The sequence below is a fragment of the Arachis hypogaea genome, chromosome 6, assembly GCF_003086295.3.
Source record: "Arachis hypogaea cultivar Tifrunner chromosome 6, arahy.Tifrunner.gnm2.J5K5, whole genome shotgun sequence".
NCBI classification, from domain to species: Eukaryota; Viridiplantae; Streptophyta; class Magnoliopsida; order Fabales; family Fabaceae; genus Arachis; species Arachis hypogaea.
In genome coordinates this window covers 116,922,207-116,935,903 of record NC_092041.1, presented here as the reverse complement: position 1 = coordinate 116,935,903, position 13,697 = coordinate 116,922,207, and the positions used below count along the sequence as shown (strand labels likewise).

The 13,697-nt window shown below is 34.5% G+C and overlaps 2 protein-coding genes across 10 annotated transcripts; both read right to left on the bottom strand.

The window, feature by feature from the left end:
* Nucleotides 1-260: 260 nt before the first annotated feature.
* On the bottom strand, nucleotides 261-4,642 carry LOC112756125 (pentatricopeptide repeat-containing protein At1g76280-like). Of its 7 annotated transcripts, none has more exons than XM_072198428.1 (4): nucleotides 2,611-4,642; nucleotides 1,888-1,983; nucleotides 1,414-1,587; nucleotides 261-796 (listed from the first exon to the last, which is right to left on the bottom strand). In XM_072198428.1, exons 2-4 carry the CDS (start codon nucleotides 1,981-1,983, stop codon nucleotides 770-772), a joined length of 297 nt encoding a protein of 98 aa, XP_072054529.1. In that variant the 5' UTR covers nucleotides 2,611-4,642; the 3' UTR covers nucleotides 261-769. The 7 variants fall into 7 exon arrangements, 6 of the variants coding, with proteins under 6 accessions (XP_072054529.1, XP_029149518.1, XP_072054530.1 ...); XM_029293685.2 differs by having other exon boundaries at nucleotides 2,653-3,281; XM_072198429.1 differs by lacking the exon at nucleotides 2,611-4,642 and adding an exon at nucleotides 2,345-2,410.
* Nucleotides 4,643-6,521: 1,879 nt separating this feature from the next.
* Nucleotides 6,522-13,109, bottom strand: LOC112756123 (BTB/POZ domain-containing protein At2g30600-like). Of its 3 annotated transcripts, none has more exons than XM_025804577.3 (13): nucleotides 12,392-13,109; nucleotides 11,648-12,275; nucleotides 10,674-10,997; nucleotides 9,778-10,005; nucleotides 9,292-9,453; nucleotides 8,725-8,937; nucleotides 8,590-8,637; nucleotides 8,429-8,487; nucleotides 8,064-8,196; nucleotides 7,868-7,948; nucleotides 7,704-7,784; nucleotides 7,401-7,469; nucleotides 6,522-7,099 (listed from the first exon to the last, which is right to left on the bottom strand). In XM_025804577.3, the coding sequence occupies exons 2-13, from the start codon at nucleotides 11,879-11,881 to the stop codon at nucleotides 6,881-6,883; spliced, it is 1,851 nt and encodes a 616-aa protein (XP_025660362.1). In that variant the 5' UTR covers nucleotides 11,882-12,275; nucleotides 12,392-13,109; the 3' UTR covers nucleotides 6,522-6,880. The 3 variants fall into 3 exon arrangements, with proteins under 3 accessions (XP_025660362.1, XP_025660359.1, XP_025660360.1); XM_025804574.3 differs by having other exon boundaries at nucleotides 12,588-13,109; XM_025804575.3 differs by lacking the exon at nucleotides 7,401-7,469 and having other exon boundaries at nucleotides 12,588-13,109.
* Nucleotides 13,110-13,697: the final 588 nt, after the last annotated feature.

Here is a 13,697-nt window from a genome sequence, read left to right as displayed (position 1 = left end):
GCTGTGATGCTTCAACTACTAGCAAAAAGTGTCGTCTCTTCCTCTGAATATGCAACACGTTAAAATGTCGCCTATTGTTTAGAATATATAACACGTTAAAATATTGCCTATTTATTTGAAGTTGCAACCTAGTAAAGTGTTGCATGTCAGTTTGATATGCAACCCTTAAAAGCATTGCCTATTCTTCTAAATAAGTAAATATGCAACCCTTAAAAGGTTCTCTTTTTGGCTAAAAATAAGGGTTATTTTTGCAGTGAAAATACAAAAGAAACGTGTAATCATTTTAATTATTAAATAAATTTGTACACAATAAAATTCAGAAAAGAGATAAAATCTTAATAGCTAATAAAGTTCTAATTAAAATAAATATTAAAAAGTTCAACTAGCATTTCAAATACATATACTCATGTTTGCCAATGTCATAACAATTTGGTGAAGAAAAAGATCTTAGCCTGGTTGAAAACTCATCAGATTCGAAAACAAAAGATTGTTGCTGGAGGCAAAGATTCTAGCTTAGTTGAACGCTCGTCAGATATGGTAGACCTCCGTCATCTCCGTGATTTTGATTGTCTAAAGAATTACAAACAGACGCTTGATTATTCTTAGAAGTCAGGTATTGATGTGCATCCAGAGATGAAAAAAAAAAACATCAACCCAGGACCAGGAAATGAGCAAGTTTCTTATCATAAGCCTTAGGCAGAAGCTGAAACATCAACCAAAATAGACTTGGTTTGATGCATGTAGCCCCAGCAAATTTGAATGCCCCTGCTCACCAATAAATATCTCTTGACAGAATCTGCAAATGTATATTATGGGCAGATATAAGAATGAAATGATCTCAACAACTTCAGCTCTCAAAACAGGAAAGACAATAGGTCCAAAGGTAAGATACTAACTTAACAGGTAAGACAATAGTGCTAACAAGATTACAATTATCTCGTGGAAGTAGAACAAGATTAACTTCCTAACTCAATGTAAAAACATCCACATTTTTTTCAAAAGAAAATCTCAGAGCATTCATAATGTGGTTTAATTTGCGAGTTGTTTTGGAAAAGATTAGAAGAATAACATGGTGTCCGAAGGTGAACCACATAGTATCCGATTATGAATTGAGCGCAGTGCAAAGCGACAGGAAAATGGTAACTTGCAGGAAAACAGGAATCTTCTGGAGATAAATCTATACTCTGTTGCTCATCCTTGTGATATTCTACATTCAGCCCATTGATGAAATAAGTAATTTATATACCCTTGCAACAAACTCAAGCCAAACAAACAGTCACGTAACAGTAACAAAAATGCAGTTATTGTTTGCAGGAACCTATTCCATTAACCATGCTAGAAAAATATCCAAAGTATATTGGAGACTAGTAAAATGACAAGCACAGGTGTTTTTGGTCTCGTATTTCATCTCACCATTTCATCACATGCTGCAAGCAAAGCACCATAAGGATACAGATGTGGATATCCTGCAATCTGATTCAAGAAAGCCTCAGCTAAATCAAGCTCTAGTGCACGGCTGCAACTGACTGAAAGTGCTGCCAAAGTTGAATCAAGTGGCTTCAAATTATTCTGTTTCATTTTCTTTAACTGCAAATTAGATTAAGTGATAATAAGGTCAAAATAAAATTGTATTTTACCAAAACAAGTATATAACCACTTAAGCAGGCATGAGGTCAATTGTGTCACATTAGATATCAATTTCAAGTTCCAATACCATGAAGCAATTAATGATCAATTAAGCCCAAAAGTAAGTGGATGAAATTTCCATGAATTCCCTCTGGTAGCAGCCCGCTCAAAGAATAATAGAATAAGGAAAAAAAAACTAAAATAATATAAAAGTTACCAAAAATAAGTGACTTTGAACACAATGATTGTAACAGAACTTACTATTTCCATGCCATCCTTAAAATGTCTTTGAGAAACAACTGCTCTAACAAGGCAATCATATGCATGCCTGCTTGGGTCCAAACCAAGGTCTTGCATCTGAAGACAAAAGAGTCCTTCAATATGTTGAGAGGTATTATTCTAATGAAGTTGTCAATAAATACAGATTCCTCAAAATTTCCCATAAAAGACAAATAATGTGTTATGAAAGAGTTTTGAAAGGAAAAATGTATTGAGACAGTAACACCAATATTCATATCATATCTGCTATTCTGATTGACATTAAACTAAAGGGTGCTTTAAATATTTGAGATCTGGGGGTCTGACATGAAAAAAAAAAAAAAAAAAATTGACATAGTAGAATTCAACTTATAGAGAAACTTTCAGGATTTCAAAGTTTTGAAGGAAAATAGAATCTATTGACCCGTATTACCATCACACATAGATTATACACGCATACCGGAATGGTCTGTAATTTACATCCTCACGCGAGCAGAAAAATAATACGGAAATAAAAAAATAATATAATACGGAAAATAATGGAGAGAAGAGGGAGAGAAAAGGATGAACAAATTCAATTTTTATTTATTTCATTTTTTTTTTGAAAAACAACAAAAAAAAAATTACAAGGAATCATTGAATCTAAGAAAAAGAAAAAAGGAAAAAGAAAAAATAGAGCTAATCCCAGATTAAGGTTCTAAAAACCCTAATTTCTAAAAACCGTACCTTTATACAAAATTGACCGATGAGCCGTAGAAAAAACCCTACCTTTATACAAAGAAGAAGCTAATCCCAGATTAGGGTTTTTAGAAATTAGGGATTTTTGTATAATCAAGAACTCTAATTTCTAAAATCCCTAATTTCTAAAAACCCTACCACTATACAAAATTGACCCGATCATCTGCGTGGAGCAATTGTAGGCTATGCCTCTGTCTGTTCTCCATCAGTCTCAATAGCTTCCTCTTCCCGGCAACCATTGCCTTCTCCATCAGCCTCACTCGCTTCCTCTTCCCGGCAGCGGCGGCGTAGCTCTTCTTTCAGATGGAGAATCATCGGTAACAGTGAGTGATCGAGCAATAGGACTTTCAGGCTTATAGCAGGGTGGGACTTTAATTTTATCTGATATTAGTTAATTAAAGAAATCAATTTATTAAAATATTTTTTAATTAATTAATTAATAATAAGCCTTAGGAAAAAAACTAATCTCTATCATTGTTGTTAACTTAGAAATTGACAATAGACAAGTAATAAGGAATTCATAAAAAAAATAAATAATAAATTTTGTCTATCATTAATATTATTGGTGAAAAATATTTATTAAAAAAAATTAAAATATTAAGTCATTAATAAACATCTTTAGATGAAAGACATCAAATTCAAAAAAAAAAAAAAAAAAGCTAAAATTATAGATTCTTGAATTTTGTCAAGCTATAATGAATTAATTTTTTTTGTATATAAGAAACCATTTAATATATTTAAAAGATAAAATATTATGATAAATTTTAAAAGAAATATATATTTGAACTAAAATAAAATTAGTTGATATATTTTGACTTATTCTAAAAGTTGTCACGTGTCAATTTACAAGTTTTGATATGCCAATTTAAAATAATAATATTAAAAGTTTAATCTAATCTTTATTTTTTTGGTAATTTCACGTTAAAAATGATTTTAGTCATTATTATTTAAACAATATTTTATCAAATATAATTGCTTTTGAATCAAAATATCCAAACATAAATCACGTTGAAACAAACTTAATTTTAATCAAAATCAATTCTAATATAATTAAATTGAACTCAACTCCTCTTTACAAAAACTAAACTAAACACACACTTAAATTTCTTTGAGAATTTACCAAAAAGAGTGTAATTTTAAAATCAATTCTCATACCAATTTAACTTAACATATCAAATGTCAAAAATATCCCTATTTAAATAAATAGATATTTAATAAAATAATTTTGTCAATGGCAAAATTATAAAAGAAGAAAATTTAACTCATATAAAAGTTATTCCAAACTAATTTAACTCATGTAAAAATTGTTCCAAATTAAAAAATTGAATTCTATTCTATTAGTATATTAAAATCATTTCAAACCATAGAATTAAATTTCAAATAAAAATAAATTCTTTTTTTAAAAAAAATAAAATCTTTTTTTCATACTCATACTTTTCAAACAAACTCCTAATATGTAGTTTCGAATATTTTCAAACAAATAATAGTATTTTTTACAAAAAAGTAAATAAGCATAAAAGACTGGCAAAATCTTTTTCCATTTTTTTACTTCTCCTCTTATGAGCTTATATGAGAACTATGATGCACGGACACTGACACGGACACGGAACACGACACGACACGGGACACGCTGACACGCGAATTTTAAAATCTTACCTGACACGGGGACACGTATACATATAAAATATAAAGTAGTTTTTAGATAAATCGTAATGATATTTTGATATTCTATTGATATTAAAATATAAATTAAAAATTTTAATTATTTTTAGAGGTAAGTACGATTTTGGTCCCTTAAGTTTAGTGCCAGAATAGAATTCGTCCCTCTTGTTATTTTGTCATTAAAATCGTCCTTAATATTTTTTTTCGTATTAAAATCGTCCTTTTTATTAAAATTTTTAATTTAATACCTAAACTACCCCTATTCCTATTTTAATAATAAAAATTATAAAATTAAAAAAAAAAAAAACAAAACGCGTTTGGGGAGGAGGGGGGGGAAGAAAACGCGTGGGTGGGTGAGGGGGGAGGGAGATGGCGCCGGGGAGGGGAGGGGAAGGGAGCGGGGGAGGGGGATGGCGCCGGGGAGGGAGCTGCTCACGTTGCTGCCGTCAGACCCTGTCGCCGCCGTTCGTGCTTCAGTCGCCGCTGCTGGTCGCCGCCTCATCGCTGCTGCTCGTCGCCTCTGCTTCTTGCTTCGTCTTCTGCTTCTTCTTCTTCTTCTTCTTCTTCCCTTCTTCTTCTTCTTCTTCTTATTATTATTATTGTTGTTGCTGATTTGTTGCTGATTTGTGGAATATTATTGTTGTTTTCTGTTTCTGATTTGTTGATTTGGGTGAGGGGGAGACGGGGAGGGGGAGGTGACGCGGGGTGGGGGTGGAGGTGCTGGGAAGGGAAGACGGGGAGAGGGGGGGTGACGCCGGGTGGGGGTGGGGGTGCTGGGAAGGGAAGACGGGGAGAGGGGGGGTGACGCCGGGTGGGGGTGCTGGGAAGGGAAGACGGGGAGGGGGGTGACGCCGGGTGGGGGTGCTGGGAAGGGAAGACGGGGAGGGGGAGGGGAAAGGGGGGGGAGGACGACGGCAGCGTTGATGGTGGTGCTGCGGTGGTGTTGGTGGAGGTTGTGGCGGTGGTGTTGGTGTTGGTGGTGGTGGTGGTGGTGGAGGAAATAATTATGTTGGTAGTGGTGAGGGTATTTTTGTCCAAAAAAAATAAAAAGGACGATTTTAATACGAAAAAAACATTAAGGACGATTTTAATGGCAAAATAACAAGAGGGACGAATTCGATTCTGGCACTAAATTTAAGGGACCAAAATCGTACTTACCCCCTTATTTTTAATATTTTATTTTAATTATATCAAGTATTTAAAATATTTTTTTATTTTAATAAATAATAATATATTATATCTAAATTTATTTTAAGAATATATGTTAAGAATAAGACTGGACACGCTGACACGTGACGGTATTTAGGCGTGTCCATATGTGTCTGGAGAAAAATTTTTTATTTTTTATTAAGACACGGTTGGACACAGCAGATACGCGTGTCGGACGAGTGTCGGTGAGTGTCGTGTCCGAAATGTGTCTGACACGCGGACACGGCAACTCAGCGAAGTGTCCGTACTTCATAGTATGAGAATGAACTCTTAGATCTTACATCAACATTAATGGTTAGATTAAGATTATATAATATTTTAGTAATTTTTTGTTTAAAAACCTTACCATAAAAACCTAGTATTATAAAATCCATCTTTAAAAAATTATATATATATATATATATATATATATATATATATATATATATATATATATATATATATTACTAGAATGTGTATTAATATTTTTTTACAGTATTTTTTAATTTAAGAGACTAATAATTAAAAAATTATTACTAATCAATGAGTTATTGTATACAAATTAAAATTTAAATATAACCACTAAATCAACCCAAGTTAATTATGAGATAAGAATTACATTGCATGAAAAAACAATTTATTTCTATTAATTTCTTAGTTTAGAATAATTTAACATATAAATAAAATTGAATTGTTTTTTGGATTGGAATGACTGTTAAATTCTCATTTGATTTATAAATACAGGGGAAGAAGAGTTATTAACCAAATGTCACACTCCAAAATTGCCACCTGCTGACAACATGGGTCAGCACAGTAGAATTTTGTGATTAAAAATATGGTGAATTATATGGTAAAGATGTAATTTTATAGATTTTTTCTTTAATAAGATGAAAGAGAGATTGATAAAAATAAAATCCATATTTTGAATAATAATAAAATAATAAAAAATAACTATAAAAATACTCTTTCTCTATACCACTTTAATCTATATACTAAAGGGCCTCTAAAAATATAGGAAAAGATAGAAGCCTACTCCCTTTACATTATTATTGTCAAAATTGTATATTATATTATTTCTTTGCATAGCACGAGCATATTACACAAGGTCCAAAGTAAAATAAATACACTTTATTAGTAAAGCATACTTAGACCACTAGTTGAATTTACCACCCACAATTATCCTACACTCGATGCCTGTTATTATAGATATCTCCGTTTTATCTCCAAAGCAAAACACGAGCCTCATCCATAAATTATTTATTCAAATAACTAATTACTTAATAACCAACTAGTTACTTAATAACCGTAATGTACATGACAGAGCCAAGCTCATAAAGGTGAGTGTCTGATATTTGATGGTATGCTATGGTCATGACTGATGTAGTACCAAAGCAAAAGTGTTTCTTTTCTAATGGAAGTAACCATACAGTTCCAGGTAACAGATAGAGAAGTTCCAGGGATTGGTGGCATCAACGGTCGGCCGAGTCAAAACAACCCGAAAATACCTAAAGGGAAGTAAAGCGTTGGGTCCGGTTATTGACCAAGATGCAAACTGACCCGGCTTGCACACTGTTCCATCATTTTCATGGACTTTCAAGTTTGTCCAATTCTTCCCATCAAGTGAGCCCTGAAAGTTTCCCACAACATAAATAACTTTTGACCCAAGAAATAACATAATCATGTAATTCTTCCCTTGTATATAACAGCTCATAATTCCATGCCTTTTTTGGGGTTAAAGCCAAATATACCCTACTACACGTGGCAACATTTTTTTGGTGGAACCGTGAATTTATCGTGTTTCTTCCTTACAGTTTTACAAAGATTTAATTTTTGTTATTATCATTTAGAACAAGTGAATGACTATCAGTTCACAGTTAAGTTTAACAAATCTTTAACACGAAATCATAAACAAAGCAAAGATTGTGTACCTGAAAATTCCAACTTCTTGGGAAGGCCTTGGAACCGTCCTGCCTAAGCGTATAGTAGTTGCACATGAGCTGCATCCAATCATTTTCCATTTTAATTTTAGAACATTGCCTCCATCTATTGAGTTATGATTTACTCGTATATAGTTGCAGTTCTACTTCTAAGCACTTACTTAAATTAAGGTTGGAGGATACAAAAAAAAAAAAAAAAGAAAGAAAAAAGAAAAAGAAAAGATCTTCAAAGTAAAAGTCTATTACTATGCAGTCATATATGTAATCTTGATGGTTTTCTAAAACTTCATATACCTGATGGTCTTGGCCAAGATCAACCGTCCACCAAGAACAGATATGGCCATTTTCCAATCGAGGCCCAGCATAGCATGTTCCCTGTGATAGCCAAATGAGTTTTGAGTACCATCTAAGAAGCTATAAATTCCATCGACAATTACACTAGAAATATTTTAGCATACCTGGTAGGTTCTTGAGACCAAAACTTTGGGATCGGTGTATCTCGAGCGGGGACTGCTCGCTGTGATGGTAATTGTCTTTCGCTGACAACAGATATAATTTGTTAATGAGGTGCATATATAGTTCACTTATTGGAGCTTGCACTTGAAACTACCAAAGGACATCAATAGGAAAAATGTAAAGTAGATGATCTACCACCTCTGCTAAGAGAGGATTGACCCATGGGTGTTCACCATAGGATGTGCCTGCAAAGTACAAAACTCCATGGTTGTCCCCATCACAAATGTACTGGAGCTCCCGGTAACTGGAATGTCTATGTTGGAATCTAACCCTATAAGGAAATCCAATGTGAGCCGTTCCATTTAGAAATGACACTAGAGGGAAGAGTTATGAAAATTATAAAGATGTGCGTGCTTTTTTAACTATTGAATCAGAATTCATGATACAGTTTAAAAAAAAAGAATATAGACTGTTCCACAATCTAAATTTTGAAAATCTTAACTCAACATGTGACTTAATGCCCGAATGAAGTTGAGGAAACAAAACTAAGTTGAAGAATTTACTTTTCTTCATTTTCCAGCCGCGCTTGTCCACATTGAATGAAATTGATAGCTTCAATAACCTGTAGTGAACAGCAGAATAGAACAATTACTCGGACAATATTTACAAAATTACATTACACAGATGTCTTGAAAAATAAACTAAAGTAAGACAGATGACTTACAAGATCTTGCAAAACAGGAATATGCGAGGTAATGTTGCTTTTCTGCAACTGCACAGAATTACAACGTACAGTCAGAATAAGCAAGCTCTTCGGCTTTACAATGTGCACTAATGTCTAACTTCATGTTATACAAACCTTCTCAAGTAAGGAATATGGTAGCAGCGGAAACCGCACAAATGGCAATAAGTCATAAACTGACTGCAGCCTCTCCCCAAAAAGGATCTCAGGTTCTGAATTAACCAGCAACTCATCCACCATTTCCCACCCAAGCAATTCTTTTGTTCTCATGCCGAACATTAGAATTGCGTTAAGAACTTTCTCCTCAGATGTTACTGTCAGATCTGGATGCTGCAAAATCCAAATATAAATTGTTAGAGGTAGACAAGACCTACTAAGACAGAATTTGCTAATAGTAAATTATCATATCTAAACTAGTTTGCAAGGAATTCAAAGATTAAACAACTATAAGCAGTAAGCACTATTCACATTGGGAATGCAGAAACCAATAAAACTTGTCTTCAACTTTTAAACATATCCACATAATCTTTTGTTGTTTGGCCACTCATTCCCAAGGAGCTTATCTACTTTATGTGCAATCTAATAGACAAGCAGGCCCTTTTAGATGTTATATTTTATTCAGCAATACCATTTGTGAATACACTGTCAAATTCAACAGAAAGAAAAACTTGAAGAGAGACACACCTTAATGATATTGATGAAAGTTGCCTCATCTAACGAAACAAAATCAGTACTTGAACTGATATAATAGTCAAAGTTCATTGAAATTCTCCTCTCTAATGTTTCTCTAATAGGTCTACATGATGGGATTGAAGAAATCACTTGGAGAAGTGGACATACTGAGTCCTGCAACAAAGTTCAACAGTTAGCTTCACAAGCTACGGCATTATTAGTTGCCAAAATTGTCTGCTTCCTCCTCCATTAAATTTCTGTATAATAGGAAAACTCTCTTGTTTGACGTTCATCCAAAAGAACTTCATCCCTGCATATGTATGTAGACAAGAATAACTCTTAGAATCGATTCTTGTAAAAAATGGATCTCTTCTTTTTGTTTTCAGAAGTCCAAAACCGCAACTCTCTTCTCCGATCAGTTAAGTGGCACCCACATGATAAATTATTCAAACTTCTATTAAGTACCAATTTATTTGTCATTCAAGTTAACCAATCTACCTCTGAGAGGCAATCTAAAAGCATTTTGCAGCATTCTTGATGAAGAAAAGTCACTCCAAATTGGTCAGCCAACAAAAGCAGCTGGAGAAACAATGCGCCAGAATCAATAATTTTGTCATTCAATTCACCATCGTATAAGAAGTCAAGCATTGCCATGAAAGCTTCTGCCGGTACATCCTTTAGAGTAATCTCTGAGGTCATGCTTTCACTCATTCCATTTGTGAACATCTGGAAAAATGATGAAATACTTTATATAGGGAACATATCAAAATGTGAAACACTATCATGCAAAACATATCACTACCAAACATTAAATAAACATTGCATGCAGTAGGAGAAATTTAAATCCCATAGAGATATAAGTTGAAATCCCTGTTTCTGTACAGCATCCTACCAATTAATTGTATTGAGGAATTAATTGGTTGGTCTCACAAGTAAAAAAGATCCGTCCAATGGCATCCTAGTATTATAACAGCGTATGTTGAATACCTCTCATCTCAATGCTAAACATGTTAATTCTCTTGATTACCTAAAAATGTTGGTTGTTTCTTCAATCTGAGAATGTAAAAGAAAATATATTCAAGAGATTTCAGGTCCTGTTCATTGTAAAAGTATAAAATAATAAAAAGTAAAAACTTAAAATGTCGGGAGAGTTTTGAATTTTGCTAAAATTTCCTTTCAAGGTTTTCTTGGATGTAATTAACTTTGGATTGAATTTCATTTGGTCAAACTTGCAATTTAATACTTCATTCATTTAAATAGAATCTTAGTGCTAGTTAGGGGCATAAATCTTGTTGCATCAAATCTCCAAAACCCACCTTCATGAGTTTAATTCCCATGTCATGCCATTGGCAGCTTAAGTTCAATCAAACAAAAATATGGTGAAATTGGCTCACCTTGGCAAACGGGACACTCCATAAACTGAGTACAACTTTATGTGCTCGTGCAACAAGGCCGTAACTCTCAATGTAGATATTTACGTCGCTGTACTGGCCAGTTAACTTGAATTGTCTGAGTCTCTCAATGCTGATAGGAAGCGAGGCCAAAGTCGAAGAATGCAGCTGAATGCACGGGTATGTTAATTCCACTATCTTGCTAGGATCAGACAGCTTATCATCTTGCTTAAGTCGTTCCATATTCTCCTCACATTGCTTCACCAGTGACATCACTTCAAACTGTAGGCTCAAAGCCCTCAATGATCCAAGCTGATGCTGCGGAATCTACATGACACAGACACAACACAGCAACCTTGTGAATATAAAATACTAACAGTAGGAATCAAGCAAGCTTAGCACCCCAACTCAAATAAAAATCGCCCGAGCCAAATTATAGTAGAACAGTAGAATCTAAACAACAAATTTATCAGTGAAAAAAAAAACCTTCCACAAGCACGGATTATTATTAGTACAATTAACTTCCACACTAAACAATCATGGCTAAAGTGCTCACATGTAACACCAATAATAGCATATGCCAAGGTTTATGATGCGGCTGTAACCTAGCCAAATTGGCACAGCAACAAACTCCATTTAAGTTCCAAACACATTAATAAAAAGAAAAAGAGCATCACAAAAGCTACAATATCTGCCATTAACAACAACCGCAGCAAATTTAAAACTTAAAAACCATCAGATAGAGTAATCATGATTATCTTAATACTTGAATGATCAGTTTAATGACCCTCATGGTGCCCAAAAGATTAGTTTCGCTTAAATTCACCTAGAGTAAGAACTAATTTGTCTACAAGCTGGATATTGGATAACTATATGACATTATAATCTTTCGAGTACTACAGGATAATATCAATCCAGGAAGATTATTCTATCAATAACTAACTTTTAAGAGTTAAATTGATGGAATAACACCGAACCTGGGTCCAGCCAGTGTATATGTACTGAAGCAGGGCATGAAGAACGCCATAAGAAACCATGGGCAGCTTAACTACGAACGACGAAGGCGAGCAGAAAGAAAAGTTCCCAGAAGCTGCCAAGATCGCCTTATGAGCAGGCACAGGCCGTTCCTCGGAACCAACTATGAACAACATGTCAGACAACTCCCAACTCTCAAGAAAATTCTTAAGTCCCCATTTCTCATAATCCATCATGATGATCTCTTCCCCTTCACCATCCTCAACCTGAGACACACCAAAACTCACGTGCTTCCACTGGGGCACGTGAGGCGTCAAAGACAACACATTTACATTCCTATACTTGACATGCTTGTCCCAGCTGCTCAGCCCAATGTACTGAACCCCACAGTTCGGGTTCGGGTCCCTCCACTGGAACACAACACCCTGGAGAGGGTAATTTCCATTACCAACACTTATCAAACCATCGTAAATGCTGATCCAGTAGCTCTGGAACGAGGAGGAACAGCACAAACCAATCCCTGCCACGTCTACAACGTTTTTCCCGTTGACCTCGATCCGAAGTCGCCGGTTCCGGTGGCTCCCCAATATCACGGTGTAGTGAGGGCTACTGTCCCTTTTATAGTGATACCTATGTTACACAAATTCAAATTAAATACAATACCATACGATATGGAAAATTTCTTGTCTATTACGAAAGAAAATGAATTTAAATATCTCGAAAATGGTTAGATTTTTCGAACTAACCAATCTTTAATAGGTATCGAATTAGTACCCTAAGCCAAGGATACCTAACAGTATATTTGAGCGCCAACAATTGAATGATGTAAACTATTTCGAAAACGGTTAGCTTTTTCGAACTAACCACATCGAATTAGTTTCTTCTATCGTTTCAATTGTGAGCGGTCAAATCTCAGATATGGTAGTTTTCTCGAATCAGTACCCTTGGCTTCCAACATTCTGACGAAACACCAAAGTGACGTCGTTGCAGGCGTAAGCCTCGAACGCCACGCAGCCGCGACCGGCTTCTCGGAACTTGAGATCCTCTCGCCACGCGCACTCGAATGGCGGAACCGTTAAGAACGTGTCCTTCTTCTCCACCATCGTCGGTTGAGATCTAACTAATTCGTAAATTCCACTTTCTAGAGTGATCGGTATTTGAGAAGGAAAAAAAAAAGAAAGAAAGAAAGTGGCTTCTGTTGTTGTTGAAAAATGAAAACTGCAGCGCAGGGAGGGAATTTTAAAGAGTGGTCAGATTTTAGAAGGCAATCATTGATGGAACATCGTTATCAAAGGCAACAGCATCCAGCATATACATACATGGTAAGAAAGTGCTAGAAGTTTTGTTTCATAAAAATAAAAAATTAATTAATTATGTGAAGAAAGGATAGAGATGAATGATGTGAAATTAATTAAGAATAGTGGTGGGGGTGGGGTGTGGATCCTGAGCCACAAGCTTATCCCAAAAATGAAAAGAAAGCAGGAAGGGGTTGATATAGAAAATATCTGTGCTGACTAAGATCCTCGTAAGAAAATTGGATTGAAAGAGAAGGGTGTGTTTGGCGTCTTGTGCGGATCTTTGCCTCATTGGATTTTTGTGGGGTCATCGGAGACAGAGAGAGTCACATCACATCACATCCAAGATCCACCGTTATGCCCACTGATATTTCCAAGTTTTTTGTTTTTTTAAGCCACTAGCTCTTATTAGATTCAAAATTTTATCATTTTACAATATGAAAATAATCATTTGTATATTAATTCACCTTTTTCCTTGTTTATGTTGTTGTTTGAAAAGTAAAATGTGACCAATTATTTTGTTATTGAAATCAAAAGGGATTACTACTAATAATCTAGAATGTATAAATAATATTTCAGCTCAGTTTTTATTTAGGAAAAATTAGTATAAACACAAGATATTAAAATAGATAAAGAATTTTAAAAGAAAAACCAGTAATTTTCAATTAAGTAAAAGTACCAAAGACTTTTTACATGTAGATGATACTGATAAAATCCCAACATTTCTCAATTATACTTACAATCTTCAACAAAGATT

Excerpts from the sequence above, each read along its gene's own strand:
- LOC112756125 (XM_025804580.3), bottom strand. The coding sequence starts at position 1,983 with ATGCAAGACCTTGGTTTGGACCCAAGCAGGCATGCATATGATTGCCTT. Across the intron at positions 1,588-1,887 it reads TTAAGGATGGCATGGAAATA|TTAAAGAAAATGAAACAGAA; the intron begins GTAAGTTCTGTT and ends TCTAATTTGCAG. Across the intron at positions 1,208-1,413 it reads TTGCAGCATGTGATGAAATG|AATATCACAAGGATGAGCAA; the intron begins GTGAGATGAAAT and ends GGCTGAATGTAG.
- LOC112756123 (XM_025804574.3), bottom strand. The coding sequence starts at position 12,748 with ATGGTGGAGAAGAAGGACACGTTCTTAACGGTTCCGCCATTCGAGTGC. Across the intron at positions 12,276-12,587 it reads CAGAATGTTGGAAGCCAAGG|GTATCACTATAAAAGGGACA; the intron begins GTACTGATTCGA and ends TGTGTAACATAG. Across the intron at positions 8,197-8,428 it reads CGGCTGGAAAATGAAGAAAA|GGTTAGATTCCAACATAGAC; the intron begins GTAAATTCTTCA and ends ATTTCCTTATAG.